The following is a 23,216-nucleotide window of genomic DNA, read 5'->3' as shown; positions in this document are numbered from 1 at the left end:
AACACTTCCACAACAGGGAAGACTTTCAGAAAGGATTTAATATGTAAAAAGGCACAAATTCAAGATGAAGAAATTACAGGCATAAAAAAGCAGGAAACTTCCACCCCTTGAAACAATGGAAAATTATACAAAGAAAGTTTATGAATCTTTTCCCTCTCACACTTGTATTTCTTGCAACTTCACACAAATCTTATAAAAACACCTGCTTTGTCTATCAGACTGGAAGGGACTGTCTCTGGACCATCATAACAGGGGGAGCATTTCTAAGAGAAAGAGGCGAAGCATTTACATCAGCACAAGGTTATTTTGTCCAATCACATTGTTCTGATATTGATCCCCCAGAGTCACAATGTTCCACATCATCATAACCAGTGTCTCCCAGAGGCAGGAACAGGGTTTCCTTCTCCATCCCAGATACACCTTCACTCCTTCGCGAGTGCAGACTCCCACCTGAAAATACCAAGGGAGACACATACAGTCAGTGGATCCACTCTACGGTGATGGGCAGCAGCAGAGCAAGGCAGAGTTTACAGCAGTGGTTCTCAAACTTATTTGATCAGCCCCCTTCTTTGTGTCCATTGTAGTTGACGCCCCCCACCCCCACCACACAAGTACATCTACCGATTTACAAAAATCAACATGCAACTCTCACTAAATATGAAAAGCAGTCGGGCACTGAGTCACAAAGAGCCATCTAAGTACATAGCTCCCCGGCTGCCGAGCTCTGAAGGCAGCACTACCGCCAGCAGCAGCGGAGAAGTAAGAGTGGCAACACCATTCTCTGCCATCCTTACTTCTGCGCTGCTGCTGGTTGCAGCGCTGCCTTCGAAGCTGGGCACCTGGAAAGTAGCCACTCTCTACTCTACTCTACTCTCTACTGCTCTCTGCTCTGGCTTCTCATGCTGCCCCAGAATATATTCTATGCTCCACGGTTTGAGAACCTTTGCTCTACGGTGTGGGTTAGGATTTGTTCCCCCTTCAGTCTTCTGGCTTGGTCTAGATCAAGTTCTAATCCATCATCTCGATACATAGTCTAGAAATTAAAACCTTTGGTTTCCAGACCAGCTAACACTGCCTAGTGCCAGCTATAGCTACCTGTACATTGGTGAAAAAAATCCCAAGCACTTGCCAGCCAGGAGCACTTACTTAAGGACATCAGAACTGTCACTCTGCCCTAACAATGAAGATAAGCATCAAGTACTAAGCAATGCACATTTCATCACCACTGCACCTCCTCTGCTCATGGCACAACAGGGAGGGGAGTGGAAACTTAGGCCAAGGATAATGGGCTAAGCCCGACTTTTACAGGAAGCGTCATGGGCTCTTTAGCATTTGTGCAGCAGTAACATGACTTTGGTTTATAAGATTCTGCCCAAAAGATACACGTTCAGTAAATAGGTAGGAATCCAGTACATCAAGAGTAGGGCAGCCACACCCAAGGACTTGAACCTAGAGCTTGAGGGAATCTGAGCTATCTTGCTGGTTTGACCAGGAAGTACCACCCAGCACAGATTCTACTTTTCCTCTCTCTATTTCAGGCACTGAAGCCTCTTCTTTGAGGGAATGGAGAGATGAGAGAAGGAGAGTTTTTCTCACAGGCGTTGGGTTGGCCAGGGCTGTTCCCTTGCTGTGCATCCCACATTTCCAGCTACCCCACTCTGCAGAGACACTGTGAAGTGCAAACAGTTTTCCACTCACCTGTCTGTGCATCCCTGTCCCTGTCACTCGCCCCAGTGCCTTTTTCACCATTCTGCCCCAAGCCAGGGTCACCTTCAGGGACAGACACTTCTCTGGCATCATCGTAAACAGCCCCTGGGACATCTCCAGGCAGCGCAGGGGCATCTGACGTGAAGATGTGCAGTAATTAAGAGAATATTCACAGTGAAGACAGAAATAAACTACAAGCTGCAGATGCACCAGCCTCACTGATCCCTGGGGGATCTCTCAGCACTTAACTTCCACCTTCAGGGCATTAAGAGAAGCCCTCCTCTGGAACCCTCAGCCTGGGGGATTTCACATATCACATTGATTTGATATGTTTCAGGAGCTAATTGAGAGGATCCTAGAGCTCCTAGATTACAAGTGTGGGACGGGGGGAGGTCTAGAAAGGGTGTCTGGGATCTAGTCCAGAGGGTTTACTCCACAAGGCATTTGGTTACAATAATTACAAACAGAAATGACTTGGAATTGCCCAGAGCTTGTCCCTGGCTTCCTAAACTTGACATTACTTTAAAAATGACTTTTCAGTGCATTCTCCTGATAAAGTTTACCCCATAAACTGCCATCAGTCTCCATGGCACTGACACCACTTGGAGCTGAGCCAGCTAATAAGGTCTGGACATAGGTCCTTGGGTGTAAAATCTCTATGTCCCGCCCAGCACAGCGTGTCTGACACAGATGTATATAAGCTGGGGCAGTGACCTGAGCCAAGTATAGTGTGGGCAGCTCCTGAGCAAACTGCTCCTTCAGTCCCTGCAATGGGCCTTTATTATGCCTTAGGACATCACATGCTTCCCTACCCCTGGACCTCCACACAGGTCTTGTCATGCACCTGGTCAGCGCCCCCAGCATTATGCCAATAGACAATACTGGTGGGTGAACTTCCTGGTTTTCTTAAGAAACCACTATTGTCCCTACTGGGAAATACAGTTAGTTTTTCGTCAGGGTGACGTTGCTTCCAGGAGGCGGATTCACTGCTCACCTCGGCCGTCTGGAGTCTGGGGGACGTCGTTCAAGGCAGGCTCCTCCACGTTATCGTAATCCAACTGAGACCCCCCTGGGGAAACTCCCTCTGGAACAGCAAACACCACACTCAGCCCATGACACCAGCAGCGTCTCTTCAGTGCAGGTGGCCCTTCTAACTAGAGCTGTGTATCATGGCACGTGAGAGGGGAAGTCGCTGGGGCCCATGCTGAGAAGGGCACAAGTCAGAGAACTACAGTAAAACAGGAGTCCCAGAAATAACAAGGGGCCAATCCTGTCCCTGCAGAATCCAACAGCAGCTCTTTCATGTGTTTCCGTGGGAGCAGGATCTGGGCCTGTGCTGAGATAACAGGTTGGAACACGGGCACTGCCAGGCCAGAGCCGGCCTGTGTGAATCCAGCTGATCTCTGCATACAGGTTTGAATTTTCCTGTTACACTGGGGAGGGGGAACCTCCCCTCTGCAGGAATTAAAGCTCCTACTGGGAGGTCACTGGCCTGATCCTTTGTGAGCTCCTGCTCTCCACTGGCCTCTTAGGCAGCCCAGGGCTCAGCTTGGCAGCGCTCCAGCTTCTCAGCAGAACTGGCTCATCTGCTCAGTGTCTCCTCCCCCAGCCACAGGCTAAACTCCCACAGGGCCCAAATCATGGACTCCCTTGAGAGCAGCTCGGGGAGAAATGCCGCCCCGTTTATGATTAGAGATGGGGCCAGGCCCGGAAGTTCAGGTCCAGGATTTTGCTTCAGCCTGTTACAGCGACAGGTGCCAGCCCCAAAACTGAGATCCAGACCTGGGGTCAGAATCTGCAAATTCCTCTGCCCCCCAAAGTTCTGGTGGGTTCGGATCAGTGAGTTGGGCTGAGCCCATCTGTAATTGTAACATACGACAATCTTCCTCTCTCTCTCGGGGACAAGAGATGAGCCCTGCTGGGCACTGATGCCTTCCACCCAAAGAGACTGACCCGTCTCCTCCAGCTCCTCACCTGGGGAGGTCACTGGGAGCCACTCCGAGGGGTGTGTGCTCAGGAGATGGTCACATGTTCCCATCCTGAGATTCTGACAGAAATCCTGTTCAATGGGATGAGACCCGACTGTGTACAATGGGAACCGTGTGTGTGTGGGGGGGGGGGTGGAAATGGCTGCGATTGCAGAAAGTGTGATAGAAATTCATTTCTCTGCCCAGATGTGGGTCTCTTGGCCCCTCCCCCATTACCTTCTTCTGATCCAGGATCGTTTTCCCCCTCGCTGTCCCCGGTGTAATACTGCAGCTTTGTCACTGAGTCATCTGAATAGGAGACTGGAGAGACGAGAACCAGACATTCATTACAGTGAGAACAGCAGAACTGCAGGACTGGGAACACATCTGGGGCCTGGAGCAGGATTTCCAGTCTCAGTCTATACTTTCTTCTATAGGACATGGTGACTCACAGCAACTCTGAGCGGTGAGAGGCTGACTCAGACTCGCCAAGAGAAATCTCCATGTTATTGTGATAAATGTGACTGAGGGGATGATACGATCTGACCTGAAAGATGCTGGGGTGAGTGAATGGCCCATCTCTGGCTGCTGGTCCAGGGAAGTTCCACAATTCTCCTGGCCTCCTCAGCCACAGAGGGGACTCCTCCTTCTTAAGGGTAAATACCCACCTCCCCCATGAATCAGTCGATCAGCTCTCCGTGGTGTTTCCAGATTAAACCAAGAAAGGCCCAGAGCAAAGTCTGTGATTCATAAATTTGTTAGTCTCTACGGTGCCACAAGTACCCCTTTTCTTTTTGTCATTCATTGTAACCATCTTGGCAGTGATGCTGGGAGATGCCCTGAGCATGTTCCCAGAGCCCCACCACAGCACAGCCCTTGGGCAGGATGTTCCCATCAGACATTGAGACAAAATGGCACAAAGGATAAAAGGGCCGGGACTCAAAGTCATGAGGCTCTCCTGAGCTGATCTCTCTGCTCCGGGGGCAGGAGGGAGCCGACCCAGCAGACCAGTGGCTGCGGTGGGAGGGGGGCAAAGAACATCCCCTGCTCCAAAGAAGTTTTCAAATGATAGTTTAGCCTGCCCCAGACAGTCGCTTTCCTGACCCCTCACTGGTTACACGCCAAGGCTGCAGGACGGGCAGATGGGAAATTAACTGCCCCTAGAATTGGGACACTCAGTGTATGGTGGGAAGGAAACCCATCTCCCTCAGTCTACATGAGTAACTGCTGGTCTCACCACAGACCCAGCTCCCACAGCTAGAGCTTGGCAAAAAAACCAGATGGTTTGGTTTTCTGACCATTGGGGAAAAAAGCAAAACATAAGATTGTTTTGAGTTGAGCCAAAAATGACTTTTTTGGGAAATTTTTGGGAAATGCAAAAGTAAAAAAAAAAGTTTAATGTTGAATGAAACCATTTCGTGTTCTTTTGGACATTCGTTAATTTTTGTTTATTTGTTTTTTTTCCCGATAATATTAAAGGAAATTTCTAATGGCAAAGTAATATCCAATTGAAAAAAACAAAATGTTTTCTTTAGAAAGTGTTGAAATGAAATGAATCCTTCTGTGTGTATTTGGAACAATTGGGTGAAATCGACAAGAATTTGTTAAATGTTTCGGTGTCTCTGAATCTGCATTTTTCACCAAAACGTTTTGCAATGGAGACTTGTGCCCAGCTCCAATGACAAGCTCACAGGGCGGAAGCTGCAGTGATTTAACTCTGGGTCAGGGCCTCAGATGAACAGGGCATTAGATAGCTGCTCCCTGTTAAGAGTGAGACCCACAGACCTGAGCGACTGAACATCTCCTGCTTTTTTCTCATCAGGTTATAATCAATCTCCTCGTACACGGCCTCAGAGAAGGGATCCAAGGGTCTTCTGGAGCCTGAAAACAAAGGGCAGGGTTTGCACAGGGTCAGAGAAACCAGAGATGGGAAACACTATGGGATCATCCAGCCCCTCCCCGTGGGCCCAGTGCGAGCCTGAACCCTACCGCACATTCCCACTGCTGGAATTTAAATGAGCCAGGTGACAGTATTTCTTTCCACAACAGCCCTTTGATGATGGTTCCCAGGGCTAATTCTCTGTCAGGAAGCTTCCTCACATTCATCTTAAATGTTTTTTAATCTCATCTCATTATTTCTGGCTATTCCCCTTTGGAGCAGCTTAAATAATTCTTCCCCCACGCAGGTGTTTCTCTGCAAAATGGTGAGAACATCTTTTTTTTCATCGAGTTTAAGGCCAGACGGGACCATTAGAACATCTAGTCTGACCTCCTGTATAACACAGGCCACTGCATTTCACCCAGATATCCCGAGGTTTGAGCCCAAAGATGCACTTAGAGTAAAGTATTTCAGTCCTCAGGAGAATAAGCTATTGTGTGCCACAGGCAGAAAGCAGGAGCGAGTAAGGTACCACCAATGCCCAAGGGCCCCGCAGTGGCAGGGAACTGATTACTTGAGCGATGCCTTGATAATCGTGGCTGGCGATTCATGCTCCATGGTTCAGAGGAAGAGGAAAATCCCCCAAGGTCCCTTTTTACCAATCTGACCTGGGGGGAAATTTCTTCCTGACCCCAAATCTGACAATTGGTTTAACCCTGAACATGTGGAAAGACACACCAGCCAGATATCTTCGAAAGAGGTTTCTCTGTATCACCTCAGAGGACTGGTCCAGCCCATCCAGTGTCACAGCTCCCTCTGTAGCTAAAGTCTGATGCTTCAGAGGAGGGCAAGAAACAAAACGAAGCAAAACAAAACACAAAGATGGGGGCTTCCCAGAATTCCTTCCTGACCCCTGCAGGTGACTGGCTGAAGCCCTGAAGCATGAGATCTGATTATAGTCATTGTCTTACTGCAAAGTTGTGACTGTTACATGTATGTTGATGGCAATCCCATCTTCTATCCTCTTGCCAAGGAGCTGGTCGCTAATGTTTGTATAAAGGGTGTTATAGATGTAAAATCCCCGACAAGTGCCAGCCTTGAGTACAAGATAGTAAAATGCTCCTTTCCCACACTTCTCCTTCCTAAGATTGTCTTTTCTACTGGATCACTCTCTTCACAACTATTTACCACAGCTCTATTTTTATACACCTTTTTTCCTTGACAATATTTCCAATTTCTCTCGGTCCCTTTTCCATGATGTCTCTCCTCATGATATTCAGATCCCCTCCCTGTGGCAGATACTGCAGCTCCAGGCAGTATCTTTGGGAATCACTGTATTAAAGCTATGAATGGTTTATGTTCTTCTGCATGTCGGAGGGTTACCACAGCTCCTCCAGGAAGAAAAAACACTGAGTGTGTGTGTGGGGTGGGTGATTAAGGTGAATCACTGAGATTGTAAACAACTCCAGAAAGGTAACAACCTTCAGGGTGGTTTATGCAGACTGGTTCAAACTGGGTTACCAGAGACCAAGAGACAATGGAGGACTTCTGATATGAAAGGCTGAGTTATAAAGACTCAGGGACTTCATTTTGATTCTGCAAATGGGCAGGACCTTCTGTCCATGGGGATCCCAACACTGAATCGTTAGAGGGATGTTGGTCTACCAGGCTGCCCATGAGGAAGATGGGTGAATTCTGGTATGTTCAGCAAGTGTGGAGGAATTTTTATTGTTTTTAATGTTTTCTCTGTCACACTTTTATCCTAGGAATAAGGTATAATCTGCTGAGAGAGAGCTGGGTGGTAACTTGTAACTGCTGGCAATGCCCTGCTCATAGCCCTTGAGAAGAAAGCACAGCATGGGGGCTGGCCTGTAGGCAGACTGGTTTGCTGGGGGTATCACAGTGGAAGGCAGGGGGCTGTGCAGTCTTAAAAACCCCTGGCCGCAAGGAGATGGGACAGGGGGTTCCCACCCAGAGACAGGTGACAGCAGGAGGCCTGAGTAGGCACTCCTGGAGTGGATCACCGGAGGGTGGGGGCGGGTGGGGATACAGATGCCGTTTCTTTGAAACTGTAAAGGTCCCTAGCTAGTATCATCTCCAGATTTCATGGCTGGGCTGTTCCACTGCCAGACAGTTAATGAAATATTCAATGAGAGAGGAGTTAACAGGCACCCTTGGCCACCCCACCCAGCCTGGTATCGCCCCTCACCCTGACACCCTGCAGCCCCCCTGCTATTGCAGAAACATTTCACACAGTGACACCAATCAGGACCCACCTCTGCGCTTTGCCCTAGCACTTTGCACCTGCGCCCCCAGGATGATTAAGACCAGGCAGAGCAGGGCCCCCAGAATAATGCAGATGACCACGGGCACCGTGACTCTCCCACTGTCAGTCGGAGGGCGGCTCAGGGGAGCTGGATGGAAATGAACATGTGACAGGGAGAGATTAGCCTGTGAGAGTCGTGGGAGCCCAGGGAGCTCCCCAGTCACTCATTGCAGGGCCCAGGACAGCAGGGTAATGGGCTGGGACACAGTCTGTGCACCATGGGGGCAGCTCACAGCATACTGTTTAAATCATGGGCCCTGCCAGGTCAGCTGGAGCCAGCAGACAGGAATCCTCTGGCTCAGCACAGCCTGCAGCTCCCACCCCGGTGTCATTCGCCCTCAGATGTCACAAGCCATGGAAAGGAGCTCCTTCCCTCAGGCTGCAGTTTGCAGCTCCTCCGCTGTGACCCAGCAGCAGGGAAATGTAGCCCTTGATGGGAGGAAGGGGATGCTTTAACTGGGGTATTTGGAAAATCTGTCCTCTCTGTCAGACCTGCAAAATTAAAGGGAGGAAACTTGGAACCTGTAGTAAGGAGGAGGTGATGTGTTTGTTCCTAGGGGGGATCCTCACCTCTGAGAGTTCCTTGTTGTCTCCAGCTATCACCTCCACAAACTCCCTCACAGCAGCACAGGACCTGTTTGTTAGTGATTTAGGGCCCAAGTCCCTTGTGCTCTGTGCAGCAATGAGGACTCTCATAACAAACCAGCACAGTGGGGCCTGTGATGGATGCAGGGGCTATGTGGGCTGATGCCTGAGCCAGTCTGACCCCACAAAGGTTCCACCCCTCAACATCCAGGATGCTCCAGCACTCAGGAGATGGAAGGGCCTGGTTTGGGACCAAAGGGGATGGGTGAGCTAAACCATCCTTTCCCCTGAATATTACAGCATGTAGCAGAAACATCTCCTGTCACTCACCTGAGCAATTCACGGCAGCATCTTCCTTATGACCACAGTTGCTCTCACCCCAGGGCCTGGCAGGACAGTCCCAGAGAGATGACTCTGTCCCTCTGCAATTCAACGTCTCCACCCAGATGGGACCAGTCCCCTGGCCGAATGCAGCCTCGCCCGGGGCAGATACAGCAGATCCACAGCCCAGTTGTTTACACACAACGTTAGCATCTGCCATGTCCCAGGAGTCATCACAAACTGTTCCCCAGGAGCCACGGTACCAAACCTCCACTCTCCCCGAGCATCTGTCCTCTCCTCCCATGATGCGCAACTTGTCCTGGTCTAGAAATGCAGAAACCTCACATGTTACTGGGACAACTTAGGGACCAAGAGGGAGACAGTGAGAAGCAAGATACCTGTGCAGCTGGGAGAGTTCGGGCATTCGGCAAACAGGGTCTGAGTTGGTGTTGGTTTTGGTTTTTTCCCTATGGAGAGAAAACGCTGAGGTGAATGCACTGGGTTGTGTGTGTGATGTGTGATGTGAGAGTAGAATTTATCTGTATTTTAAACCCCTAATTTCAGCACTGTGTGAACTGAAATGTGAACGCTGGGTCATTTAATACCTAATTACTTTGCTATTCAGCTGTTAATCAGACACACAGGCCGACATGCACCCAGATTTATGGGGGATTCCAGTTCTGACCCAAACTGCACAGCCTGGGCCCAGGTCTGATTGTTCATCCCAAAAGGATTAATAACCCCAGAGCTGCCTCATGATGGTCTCTAGGGAGAGGCTTTTCTTGGCTCTCAGACTACCTTATCGCAGTGTCTAACACCAGTCTCTTTTAAAATTAATTGATTAACTTCCATGTTTCTTGTTAATCAGACAAATGCTTGTTCCTATAAAACATCATGAAAATATGTTTGTATCTTGTGCTGAGAATTTAAATCTGCCTACACTGAGATGTGAACAACAACAAAAGTTCTATCCTAACCTTTCAATTAATTGAACACATCGCGTACATGTGGGTTTGCACGCGCGCATGCAGGTAGTTTCAGAATTACCAGTGCAAGAAATATGGGTCTCTTCTGCTCGGTTATCACATGACTTTGGATCCCAGGGCTCTGACGGGCACTGCCAGAGGGAGCTGTGCTGCTCACTGCATGCAACGTGGTCCAGCCACGTGGGACCAGAACCTGGTCCATATTCAAAGTCTCTTGCAATCTGCCCTCCGTCCCCACAGTTCAGCTGTTTGCAGACAATTGCTGGGGTGACTCCAGACATCGCATTGGAGCAAACACTGCCCCACGTCCCATTGTAGAAAACCTCCAGCCGCCCTGCACAGTCACTGTTGCTCACCAGCCTCAGATCTGTGAACTCTAGAAGGAAATGCAGAAAAAGGGAATTTAAATCATTTGATTCTGAAATGAACTGGGGTGTGAATAGTGAAATCCCAGCAATTGCTAACGATCCTGTGCCTCATTCTGCAAGAGCAACGGCTAGAGAACCACTCCAAGAGTAAGAGACTCTTTTGGACACCACAGGCCCCTTAGAAATACAGTGGGCGCCTCTGGAAGGCCACCATTTAGCAGCAGCTACATACAGATTGTAATAGATGAAGGCCGGGAAGGATTGTGACATTGGCAGGCCAGATGCCAGCTCTTGCCCAGGCTGCAAGCCTTAGCTGAGAACTTACAAGCTCATAGCTGGAGACCAGGCAGGGTCAAATGTGTGTTAGTTTTGCTGAAAACAGGTATTAGTCTTGGAAGAATGTATTGAGTGTTTAGACTTTATGAAATGCTGGTTAGTTGCTGCTGGCATTAATCTCACTTGTAATGTCTGTGGTCCATGCTACAAGAACATATGTAAGTTTTGCTTTATACTGAAAATGTTTGCTCTGAACTTGTGAACTCAGGCACGGGAATGATCCCCGCCGCCCATCCCCTGCATGTAGTACATGCAGAAGGTCTTATCCCATTGCTTTGAAGGCTGGAAGAGGGAAATAAAAATAATAGATGGGAAGATTTTTCATCTTTTTGGCTGTTTGAACTGTGACAGGGCTAAAGAAACCAAACTGAAGCCCGAGACCCCAAGGGGTTACCCCTGGGTCAGCGCTGAAGGACATTTGGACTTGACAGATCACTACAACTCTGTCACTCCGAGGATATAAATGGTAACTCATTTGTGTGTAGACGATTGCTTGCTTTAACCGTGTAAACAGCCATTTTATTTCTTTTTCCTAGTGAATAAACCTGTATATAGTTTATTACAGGATTGGCTACACGCATTGTCTTTGATGTAAGATCCAGGGTACCCAGTGATCTGAGTAAGTGGCTGGTCTCTTGGGATTGAAAGAAACCTGAATGTGATGTGATTTTAGGTGTAAGTGACCACTTATCCCTAAGTCCAGTTTGTTTGGGTGACAATAGACTGGAGAGTCTAAGGGGACGGTCTGTGACTCCATGGTAAGATAGATACAGTGATCCAGGAGTAAGTTCCCTCTGAGTTGTGTGGCCATATGGACGCACAGAAGGCTATCAAAGGCCTCATAGGCATGCAGCCACAGGGGCCTAGACTGGAGAGGCACCTCTTCCTCAGCCCCAGAGCTGCCGCAGTGGGGAGACGTGCCTCTCCCCTGGCCCCAGGCTGCTGCAGCAAGAGAGGCCTTGGGGGAGTTCTCTCTTCCCGCTGCAGCCCCAGGGCAGCCAGAACTACAAACCCCTCATCCCTGGCCCCACCCCAGAGCTCGCACCCCCAGTCAGAGCCCTCACCCTGTGCACAGCCACCCTCTGCCCCAGCCCTGAGTTGCCTCCCACACTCTGAACCCCTCAGCTCCAACCCCACCACACATCACCTCTAGACTGGTGCACAGAACAAAATTCATTCCGCACATGGAAGTAAAAATTACAGGGAACATTGGTCCAGGAGTTCACATCTGTTACTGGCTTGGTGAAATCTACTTATAGAACACACCAGCAGTTTGGGGTATTGCCTTGTTTCTCACCATCTGCCTGAGGTGGGCACTCAGTGCCATGAGCCTCTCCAGACAGTGTGACAGGGATCATGAGATCAAATAATTTGACCGTCTGTAAAACAGCTGCATAGAGCCTAATAACTTGAGTTTGACGTAAGCATAGCTTCCAGAAAGGCAACCAGTCTAGACAGAAGGATTTAAAGAGATGCATAATGCACCATTCCCTGGTAGTTTGTTCCGATGGTTAATCATCCTCCCTGTTAAAAACCTGGTCCTTATTTCTGAAGTGAATTGTCTGGTTTCAGCTTCCAGCCATCAACTATTGTTCTGCCTTTCTGCATTAGATTAAAGAGCCCTTTAGTAAGTGGTATGTTCTCCTTGTGAACGGATTTATGCCCTGCAATCAAGTTACCTCTTGATTGTTTTGATAAGCTAAACAGATTCAGCATCTGAAATCTCTCACCGTAAGGCTTTTATTCATCAGATCACTTTTCTGGCTCTTCTCTGCTCCAATTTTTGTGGACATACTGGAATACTGTGTCCAGTTCTGATCTGTCTCACCAGTACCATGTACAACAGTAAAATTTAGTCCCCACTCCTACTCACTACTCCCCTGTTTATACATCCAAGGTTCACATTAGCCTGTTTTGCCACTCACGACACTGGGAGCTTATGTTTACTTATTTCTCCACTCGGACCCTACATCTTTTTCAGTCACTGCTTTCCATGATACAATCTCCTTTAGATACCTGAGATGCAGCCTTCTAGCATTCTAAGGGAAATCTTGCAATATCTCCAACACCTCTGGGTGGGAGCTGAGGACTTTCTAATGGTGACCTTGGTAGGTAGTTACACAAGGCAAAGGGAGGCAGAGACAGTCAGGGAGAGTGTCATTCTCAGCAATCTCCTTAAACATCTGCCCCCTCCATTTAATCCCCTGGTAACCAGACTCACGTGAGCATTCCCAGAACAGACCTGAGCAGAGAACTCCCGCGTCCTCTTTGTGTCTGCAGTTGTGCTGGCCCCAGCCCCCCGAAGGACATGCCCAGAGATTGGATTCGTTCCCAGAGCAGTTCACATCGTCCAGCCAGATCTGCCCGGATCCTTGCCCATAATGAGCAGAGACAGTTGCATTGATGGCGCGTCCACATCCCAGTTGTTTGCAAACGACATTGGAGTCTGACAGATCCCAGGAATCATCACAGACCGTCCCCCAGCTGCCATTGTAATAAATCTCCACTCTCCCGGCACAGTGATCTGTCCCATTCACCAGTCTGATCTGCCGGCTCCCTGCAGGGATAGATCGCAGCTGTTAATATGTATTTTCTTACTGAACAGACAATGTTTGTGAGATTTGGAAATGAATCACCTGAGCAAATGACACTGACGTCCTCAGCAATTGCTGCCTGTGCTGTCTCAGATGTGGAGTTGTCACAGAGAATCAGACGAGTCTCATTTCCTGCACACTGGACCCTTCTCAGCCCCACAGGGCCCGTTCCTTGCTCAGACTTTGGGGGGTTAAAAGCTTTCTCAGCCACTCCACACTGGAGCTCCCTGCACACCACGCTGGCATCGTCCATGTCCCACTGGTCATCCAGCACTCTGCCCCACACACCCAAGAGGGAAATCTCAACTCTCCCATCACACCGACTCTCTCCGTTCAGCAGTCTGAGTGATTCAGAGTGACCTGGGCTCAGGGGAGATGGGAAACACACTGAATAACACTCTCTCTCATACACTAGAAATAATATGCATGAAATTGTGGACTATTTCTCAATAAAAAGGTATAAGCCAGTGATCAGAGTGTGTCACAGTGTTAAAGGGAACAACCTCTGTCAGAAGACACTTATTCCTGTGAATCTATAAGTGGAAGGTGCTGTTAGGATTTTAAAACTCTGAGCTTGATACAAGGGCTTGCCAACAGACTCTCTAAATGAGTGAGCGAGGGAATTCCTGCAGATTACTGATTGGGAAAATAGTCTCTGTGTGTGGTGGTGGAATGGCTGCTGAGGTTTGTAGTCACTTTATCCAGGCTTAAATGGCTGGAAGCCAGTGAACGGTGTCTGCACAAGCACTTAGCAGGTGGGTCGTGAATGATTTAGGCAAGTTTGCCTTCAGGAAGTTTGGCCAATGGAAGAGCAGGGTTCACGGTGGTCAGGAACAGGTTATTGTTGGTAAATACCCTTAGTTCCCTCTGATCTTTACTCAGCAGGTGGCAACTTTCTTGGTTCACGTAGATCCAGTGCAGGAGCTCCTAGTGTTAGATAGTTCCCGGCACTGGTGGTTCTAACTGGAGCTGTCCCCTGAAATGTGGTGTCATCTCTGAGTCTTACGTGAGATTCCAGCTGATCGATTCATAGCACAAGAAGCAGGTTGTGTGTGGGGCGGGGAAGGGGACGTGCTTTGTTGGTGAATATTGTGACTCCCTTGGGATGTGAATCTCAGTCTTTGCGTGTGTCTTAGAATCAGAGAGTCCGACAGCAAGGTGGTAAGTTAGGAATTACTCCCCGAGTTCAGACCCAGGTGCAGCCAGGAGAGACTGACAATGTTAAAAGACAACAGCAGAGTCAGTGCAGGGCACACCCACTGGCTGTGTCGGGTACAGTATGTACTAGTATGGCGACCTGATGGGTAAAGTGTGTGTGCACTGGATCCAACCAGCTCAAGGATCTTGGTAGCCAAATAACATTTCAAGGCTAAGAGTGAAATCCTGGCCCCACTGACGGCAATGGTAAAACCTCCTTTGACTTCAATGGAGCCAGGAGTTCACCCTAAGACTGGACCAGGAGACTGCCTGCATGCAGCTAGTGTAGTGCAGGGGTAGCCACGGGTCGGCTGTGGCCTACCCAGTGATCATCCAGGCCCACCCAAATTAGGGCTGGAGCCCCCCAAATCCACAGGCTGGGACTCCCAACCCCAGCTCGGTGTCCGTCAGTCTGTCTGCATCTTTTTTCTGCCAGCACCATGCGCTGCTTCCCTGGTCTCTGACCCAAGCATTAGCCCCGCAGGGGGTGTGCCTCGTGAGGGCAGGTCTGGGTGGGGCAAGTGCTGGGGCCAGAGACCGGGGCAGCAGCTCCCGGCACCGGCAGGAAAAGGACATGGCTGGGCTGACGGACACTGAGCCAGGGTCGGGAAGGGTGAGTAGAGCTTGAGCCCTCGTGGGACCCTGCTTTGCCCAAAAGGCACGCCTAGGTGACCAAATGTCCCAATTTTATCGGGACAGTCCTGATATTTGGGACTTTTTCTCATATAGGCGCCTCTTACTTCCCACCACCTGTCCAATTTTTCACATTTCCTATCTGTTTTCCCTAGGCACGCCCCGCAGCCTGTGTTCCCCGGGCAGCCTCAGATTTGGGTGCCTGCTGAGTGGTAAGGGCCGGCTGGAAGGGGTGGAGGGAGGAGAGCCCCCCTCTCTCCTGCCCCCTTCCCAGGGCACTGGATTCCTCCTGTACTCCTCCCTCTGCTCCTCCCGTCCCTGCCCACCCCCCTGAAAGCTGGGGCCCACCCAAGTTTCCTGTCCTAGGTATGCCACTAGTGTAGTGTGAGGGCAGAGAGTAGATCTGGGGCTTTCCGAGGAGGCTCATGGATATAACTGGGTACCACAGCCCCTCACGAAGGCCAAATGGGATCACGGCAGATGGAGCTTGTATGGAAGGGACCAGGTGTTCTTCCTTAGAAGGGATTCTCCTTCCAGCAATTGTAGGGAGAAATCAGCATCTTCATGTGCTGAGGAGTTCCCTCCGAGAACCAGGGTCTGGGCTGGGTAGCTAATTAGGAGAGGCAGGGCAGGGCTGCAGGGAATTCAGTTAGGAATGCAGGTATCAGCCTCTGTGAGAAGCAGGAGAACTGCGAGGTGAATTGTCCCCAAGGTACAAAGGTATCAGCTGTAAAGAGGAGAGTAGACGTCTGTTGAGAGTGCTGGGCAGCACCCTATAGGCTTAGTCGTGGTGTGTAATGGCACCAGTGACCCTGGGCTCTGTGGGAGACAGTCCTGGAAGCTACGTGTCCATTATTAGGAAGAAGGTTGAAATCCAGGGTTTCTGCAGTAGGTTTCTCTGTAAGGACCCCAGTTCCAGCCAGGCAAGAAGCCCTGTGGAGACTCTGTACATGGATGAGAAGATGGGGCAGAGAGGGGAGCTGCAACTTCATTAAGCAGGAGGGGTCCCTTTGGTGAGGGGAGAAGAGATGATCACAATGGCCTCTTTGGGTCTTAAAACTCTGCGGATCTACAGACCGATAAGATGGGCTCCATTTAGCCACAAGGGAACCAGGTTGGCTGGCCACTAAAATTAAGTTTTCGAGTGAATTATTTTTCCCGCACTTTCAGTGCCCAGGATGGATAAATCGGGGTTGTGAAGCATCAGGCTGTTACCTGTACGACCCCTGCCTCACTCACTTTAGAAACTGGAAAGCCTGTCGAGAATGAGCAGGGGAGCGCAGGAAGAACTAGGATGATCTTGTTAAGACAGTGACCGTCATTCAGTAGAGCTCAGTTCTATCCCTGCCTCTTCTGCAGACTTCACAGGTGATGCTGAGCAGGTCTCTTCAACTAGTTTTCATGGGGTCTGATTTTCAGAAGTACTGAGCACTCGCAACTGCCGCCAGGGTCAAGACAAGATGTGGCTGCTCAGCTCTTCAGAAGTCAGGCAGTGTGGTTGGAGGGAACGAGCACAGGGCTGTGAATCAAAATACTGAGTTTTATCCTGTGTCCGCTGCTGACTTACTGGATGGCCTTGGGCAAGTCACTTTGCTTTTCTTTCTCAGTTTCACTATCTGTAAAATGGAGCTGATATAAATACTTACCACCTGCTTCCCTGGAGTTCTGAGAGGGTTTATTAATGTCTGGACAGTACTTTGAACACACAAAGCTCTATAGAAATGGTGAGTACTCTGAAGAATCAGGCCATGAGGGTCTCAGGTTGGTACCCAATCACTCCAAATAAGTAGCGAGTTTGGAAGTTTGGCTTTAATCATTGTATGTAACATTTTCAAAAGCAGCTAAATGATGTCGGAGCCTAAGTGCCATTTTCAGAAGTGATTTAGGCTACAAGAAGGTGAAGTCTCCAGGGTTCTTGGGCTCCTACGTTATTGGAGAAAATGGGACTTAAGTCCCTCAGTCACTTAGGCAGTTTTGAAAATGTTATTCTTGGGCTTCTAAGTGTCTAAGTCACTTTTGAAATGGCATTATAACAGTCTGCTCTCTCCCAGTGGTGTTGTGAAGACAAATTCACTAATGCTTGTGGTGCACTCTGATACTACGGTGAGGAGCACCATAGAAAAGCCCATGAAGAAATGAATAATTCTGTATTCAGTGCAGTGTTTGTACGGTCTGTAGAGTGAATAAGGCCCTGGGTCACAGGTTGAATGATGAGGATAAAAAGAAAGATCCTCCAGCTCCTCCATCCCCTGAGCACCATCCTCCCATGGCACTGAAGGAGGCAGGAGCTGGTGGGATGGAGGGGAATAACAGGACGTGTGCATGCAATTAGACTGTGTCATAATGTAGATGAACAGGGGGGGCTGAATGAACATTGCACAGGTAATCTTAATTCTGATATTTCCTAATTCTTGTGCCTTTGGCTTTCACTAATAACACTGTTTAATTTGTTAATGTTTTTATGTGAGGTAAATATTTTCCCTGCTAAGTACTGTGTGGTCATGCAGGATTTCAGCTTCCAAACACACCCGAGAGACTGGCATGGGAAAATGGAAGGAGCATTTTTGTTTAGATTCTAACTAAAACATTGATTCATTTTAACTTTTGGAAAATGAAAAAATCAATTTTCCTTTTCATATTTGGGTTTACAGGTTTTCCCCCTTTCTCCCCCTTCCTATTTTTTCATCTTTTTTGCCACTGTAAAAAATTAGCAAAAATCAAGAAAAGTGTAAGAGAGCAGGGGGAGCGGGGGGATCTTTCTGAGTTTTTTTTCAACTGGAAAGGTGTGAAAAAGTTAGAAAAAACCAAAGTGAGATAAAGTGCTACTTTCTCTGTGGCACGCTCCCAAAAATACCCTCAGGAACTCAAATGAGAGAAGAGAAAAGTTTATTTTCCACAGTTTCTAATTCAGCCAACCTGGAAGGGATTTCCCTGCACGAGGGCAAGGCACTTCCCTGGCCCCAGCACTGATCCCTTGCCAAATTGCAAAGGCCTGCTGCAGACAATGAAGGCATACAATCTCCTCAAGAGCTGGTGGTGTGAGTATTTGATCAGAGAAAGTGTGATGCAACCTCCATCTTGGGAATTGCTAGTAGCTCCCCCTCTAATTACTACAGCAGTGATTTGGAGAAGGATGAGAACAGTGAATCGGTGACATTTATGAAACCCGAAGGACAAAGTGCTGCCCCTGCTCCACTGCCCGGTGGAAGGACAGAGTTGCTGATGTTTTTACTGGAGAATCCAGGGCATTCCCGGGTCATCACTGTTCTTTTTGAGGTCATGTTTACTTTAATTTTATTTTTAATACATTTACCATTATGATACGTAGTTTAGAATCTTGCTCCCTCTCCCCTTGCTGTGCCCTGAGGTTTCCCCGCTCTTGGGTCAGTGTCACACACTGAGGGGCCAGTGTCATTAATCCAGCATTACACTTACCTGAGCAAACCACACTGGCATCATTGTCATGGGAGCACTGAGAGGCCCCCAGGGCAGTAACAGGGCAGTGGCCCAAATGGGGTTCAGTCCCTTTGCAGTGAAATGTGTCTGTCCAGACAGAGCCAGTTCCCCTTCCAAAATACCCTCCTCCTGGGGCTGATTCAGCGAAGCCGCAGTCGAGCTGACAACAGAGAACGTTGGCATCCGGTAAATCCCAGCGAGAGTCACAGAGGGTTCCCCAGGCATCAAGAACCTGGATCTCCACCCTCCCTGAGCACGTTGTGCTGCCGTTCACCAGGCGGAACCCTGTGTGCCCTGGGGAGAAGGGAGAAGGGGTTTAGAGAGGGAAACTTGGAGCTATTTTATACCAAATAGTTAAAGAAAGGAAAGTCAGGGGAGGATTTGATCTGATTCTATTTATCTTGGATCATTTGTGTTTTACGAGAAGCTGGTGCCATCCTATTACCCTAGCTCTCTACACAGTGAGATCTGTATACTGCTTCACCCTAATCTAGAATTCACATCACTGGGATTTTAAAAACTTTGCACTGAATTCTTACCTGAGCATATGGCTCCAGCATCATTTGCATGTGAGCATGACTGACTGATGTGCGATATCCGGGGACAGTACGCATGGTGGGACTCATTCCCCGCGCACCGGAATGCTTCAGTCCAGATTGGTCCATGTCCTTCTCCAAAGTGAGCTCCTCCTGGGATAGACAGAGCTGTTCCACACTGTAGTTCATTACAGATAACGTTGGCAGCTTTGAGATCAAAGTGGGCATCACAGACTGTGCTCCATGTTTCTCCATCTTTTATTTCCACACGTCCTAAACAGGCACTATGCCCTCCAACCAGCCGGGGCTTAATGTGTCCTAGAAATTTAATGAAGGCAGGAATTTACAAAGGGGCCTCAGGGAGTTAGATGCTCGACAGCCATAACATTTTGCCTGAACGCCAATCATGGCTCAGTGGCAAAGTGCAGGCCGCAATGAGAAATAAAAAAGCAATATATAACAAATGGGAAACAGTGGTATTACATAACAATCAATATACATTAGATGATATAATGTGTAGAAAATTGATAAGGGAAACTAATGATGTCAGGGAAAAAATAATGGGTTGCTGCACTTAGGGGATTCACAAGGCATTTTTAACTATACTAGGAACAAACAAAAAATCCTAACAGTGGTGTAGTTCCACTGCAAATCAAGGTGGTAAAATTGTTAACAACAATGAAGAAAAGGCAGAAGTATTCAATAAATATTTCTGATTTTGGATAGAAACAGGATGTATCATATTATGTGAAAAGGATGAACTACTCTTCAGTCCATTGGTAACTCAGGAGGAAGTTAAACAGCCTTTACTATTTTTATATCAGCAGGCCTCAAGAGCTGATAAAACCCCAGAAGAAGAGAAATGTAGGGTTGGAAGGAACCTCAAGAGGTGATCTAGTCCATCTCCTCACACCAAGGGAGGTTTAAGTATACCTAGGCCACCCTGACAGATGTTTGTCTAACTTTTTGTGCAAAGTCACCAATGATGGGGATTACACAACCTCCCTACGTACCCTGTTCCAGTCCTTAATTATCCCTATAGTTCGAAACTTTTTTTCTAATATCTAATCTGAATCTCATTTGCTGCAATCTAAAATGATTGTTGAGTCCTACCCTTGGTGGATGTGGACAACAATTAACAAACAATCTTTCAGTTATTTGAAGACTGTTATCAGTTCACCTCTCAGTCTGCTCTTCTCTAAACTAAAAATGTCCAATTCTTTCAACATTTCCTCATAGATCATGTTTTCTAAACCTCTTACTCTGTTTGTTGCTCTCCTCTGGATGTTCTCCAATTTGTCCTTATCTTTTTTAAACAATGATGAGCAAAAACGGACACAGTACTCCAGCTGAGACCACACCATTGCTAAGTAGAGAGGGACAATTACCTCCTGTGTATTACATATAACATTCTTGTTAATATAATTCAGAATGACATTTCTCTTTTTCACAAGAGGATCACAGCTTTTCAGATTGTGATCCACTATAACTCTGAGATCATTTTCTGCAGAACTGCTACCTAGACAGTTATTCCCCATTTTTTTTATTTGATTTTTCCTTCCTAAGTCTCATACTTTGCACTTGTCTTTACTGAATTTCAATTTGCTGATTTTGGAGCAATTCTCCAGTTTATCAAGATCATTTTGATTTTCAACCCTTCCTTCCAAAGAGCTTGCGACCCCTCTCAGCTTCGTGTCACCCACAAATTGTGTCCGAGTATTCTCTACTCCATCAACCAAGTCACTTATGAAAATATTGATGAGTACCGAACCCAGGACAGTGTTATTTTTTATTTATCCACAGGAACACAGAAATCACAGAGAAAAGAATAAAGCAACTGAAGACCTACAGGCCTATGTCTTACCTAAAGCTCAGCTTTTCCCTCAAAACCTGGGTTGACTCAGCTTATCCAAGGAACCCCTGCTCCTGGGGACTGTGTTATAGTCTCCCTCCCTAAAGACCCTGCCTCACCCCCTCTGTTCCTCAGGGCTCCCCTGTTAACAATTCCCAAGCTCTCTGTTTAAGATTTCTCATCTCAGGGGCCCATCCCAAGGAAGGTGACTTGTGCACAGCTTGGCAGATGCAAAAGTTCCAAAGCCCTGACACCTGTATTGTCAGTTAAGTACCAGTAACTGGGTTCTATGAAACCATTGTCTGCCGTCCTGGGACATATGGGGAGCTCAGACGGGGGTTGCCCTTTGAACCCCTGAAGGAAATGTGAAAATAGCAGTAAAAGGAACTGAGGTGCACGTAATATTCACAGAAATACAGATATAGCCCATGTTCTTTACAGGGGTCATAGTAGACAAAGAACTGAACATGAGCTCCCAGTGTGATGCCGCTGCAAAAACGGCGAAGGTGATCCTTGGATGTATAAAGAGGGGAGCAATGAGGACAGCTGGCTGAAATGCAGGATTTCCAGTGTACAGGAAATGTCACTATTTTAAAATTTCCTGCAAATTGGAAATCCGACTAAAATTTTGTTTTGGAAACTCCAACCCATGGTGTATCCAACTTGAAATTTGCTCCCAGGAACCCCAACAGATGCGGAGTGACACTGACATTCTTGTCAATTTCACCACTGTTAACATCAGGACAAGCATGTCAATTTCTCAGAGCCACTGCTGGGGCTCTGGGGCAGCCTCATCATGTGGCCTGCCCTGGACTGGGAACCCCTGAGCTTCCAGACTCCTTGGCCAGCTGGCAGCCAAAATAGGCAAATAGCCCAGTCCGGGACATTCTGCAAGGCAGGGCTGCCCCAAGCCACAGACCCTGGGACACCAGAATCCATCCCGGGACTTCCAGGATCCCTGATGCAGACCCTGGAGCCGAGCCTTGGTTAGAGCTGGGGCTCCCAGGGCTTGCAGGTTCCTATCCCATGGCAGAGAGCCTGAAAGCATTGGCAGGGCTTCCCTGGAGCCCAGACCCTCGAAAGACTAGGGTCTCCAATTTTGGGGCAATCTGTATGGTGGGGCTGCCCCAGAGCTGCAGATGCTAGAAGACTGGGGTACCCAGCCCCAGGACAATCTGCACAGCAGGACTAACAGGAGCCACCAGGGAACCTGGCAGGGAACCATGGACATTTCAACCAGACAATGCTTGTGGTTTCGAGAAAGTTCATTGAACCCCAGTTCACTTTCATGATAAATGTTGAGTTCAACAAACTGGCACTTTCAAATGAAACTCTGGTTTGCCAGATAATTTCCAACAAGCTCCAGTAGGGAGGTGATTTTTCCTCTGTGTACAGCACCGGGGAGACAGATACTGCATCTGCTTTTAGTGTCCACATTGTAAGAAGGATGTTAAAAAATTGGAATGGGTGCAGAGAAGATCCACAATAATGATTCCAGGGCTTCAAAATGTGCCCTGCAGTGAGAGATTTTAGGAGGTCAATCTGTTTAGCTTATCAAAAAGATGACCGAGACGTGTCTTGATTTCAGTGTATAGATACTTTCACATGGACAAAACACTGCATAGTAAAGGTCTTCTCAATCAAGTGGGGAAAGGCATAACAAGAACCAATGGATGGAAGTTAAAGACAGATACATTCCTATTAGAGGCAAGGCATACATGTTTCCAGTACTACTGATGAAACATTGGAACAAACTACCAAAAGAAGCAGAACATTCTCCACCTCCTGAAGTATTCAGAACAAAATTGGGTGCCTTTCTGGAAGATATGCTTCAGCCAAACACAAGTTCAGATGAAGTACAGGAGTAATTGGTTTAAATTCTATAGTTTTTGTTACCCAGGAGGTCAGACGAGATCTAATGCTCCCTTCTGGCCTTAAAATCTATTCAGCTATGAATCAAAAAGAAAGTTAACGTTTGCAAAGTGAAGCACTCAAACATTCAGAATGCCAGACTTGCACTTGCCTGTGAAACCTTCATTAGCCCCTTTTGTGACTGTGCGTGCGGGTCCATTGTCCAGAGCATGAACCTGGCAAAGGCATGGTTGGTGTTGCAAAAACACAAACACTCATGAGAAGTGCTCGGCACTGGCACGTGCATAAACACCTTCCAGAAGGGTGGGACCAGAACACCCTGACACAGGGTTATGGTGTAAACACACTCCCCAAAGATGATGAAAGGAAAACATTTACTCCCTCCGAAAGATAAGGTCAGGATGACAGGGTGATGGATAGAGATGTTTTGGTCAAACCAACATGGACAAGGCAAAAGGTGGTAACTAGTCACATCAGAAGGGCAACATGTAACTTGATTTTATCACAGTACAAAAGACAGGTCACATGGAGGGGGCGGTTTCCGGCCTAGGTGCAGGGGGTGAGTGGGGAGTGGAAAGTCTCGCCACTCACTGAGCCAAGC

The 23,216-nt window shown here is 48.0% G+C and overlaps 1 protein-coding gene across 1 annotated transcript in view; it reads right to left on the bottom strand.

The window, feature by feature from the left end:
• Positions 1-301: 301 nt before the first annotated feature.
• The window catches only part of LOC140907321 (antigen WC1.1), a 48,190-nt gene continuing 25,275 nt past the window's right edge, over positions 302-23,216 (bottom strand). Inside the window, exons 3-15 of the mRNA XM_078849006.1 lie at positions 18,335-18,649; positions 13,112-13,429; positions 12,718-13,032; positions 9,833-10,147; positions 9,184-9,252; positions 8,795-9,109; positions 8,337-8,371; positions 7,830-8,004; positions 5,460-5,555; positions 3,912-3,995; positions 2,702-2,791; positions 1,699-1,842; positions 302-450 (exon numbers count right to left, since the gene is read on the bottom strand). Of these exons, the coding sequence (XP_078705132.1) occupies positions 302-450; positions 1,699-1,842; positions 2,702-2,791; positions 3,912-3,995; positions 5,460-5,555; positions 7,830-8,004; positions 8,337-8,371; positions 8,795-9,109; positions 9,184-9,252; positions 9,833-10,147; positions 12,718-13,032; positions 13,112-13,429; positions 18,335-18,649 (2,420 nt within the window). The remainder of the gene's footprint in view (positions 451-1,698; positions 1,843-2,701; positions 2,792-3,911; positions 3,996-5,459; positions 5,556-7,829; positions 8,005-8,336; positions 8,372-8,794; positions 9,110-9,183; positions 9,253-9,832; positions 10,148-12,717; positions 13,033-13,111; positions 13,430-18,334; positions 18,650-23,216) is intronic.

Source organism: Lepidochelys kempii, chromosome 1, assembly GCF_965140285.1.
Source record: "Lepidochelys kempii isolate rLepKem1 chromosome 1, rLepKem1.hap1, whole genome shotgun sequence".
Lineage (NCBI taxonomy): Eukaryota > Metazoa > Chordata > Testudines > Cheloniidae > Lepidochelys > Lepidochelys kempii.
This window is presented reverse-complemented; position numbering and strand designations above follow the sequence as displayed.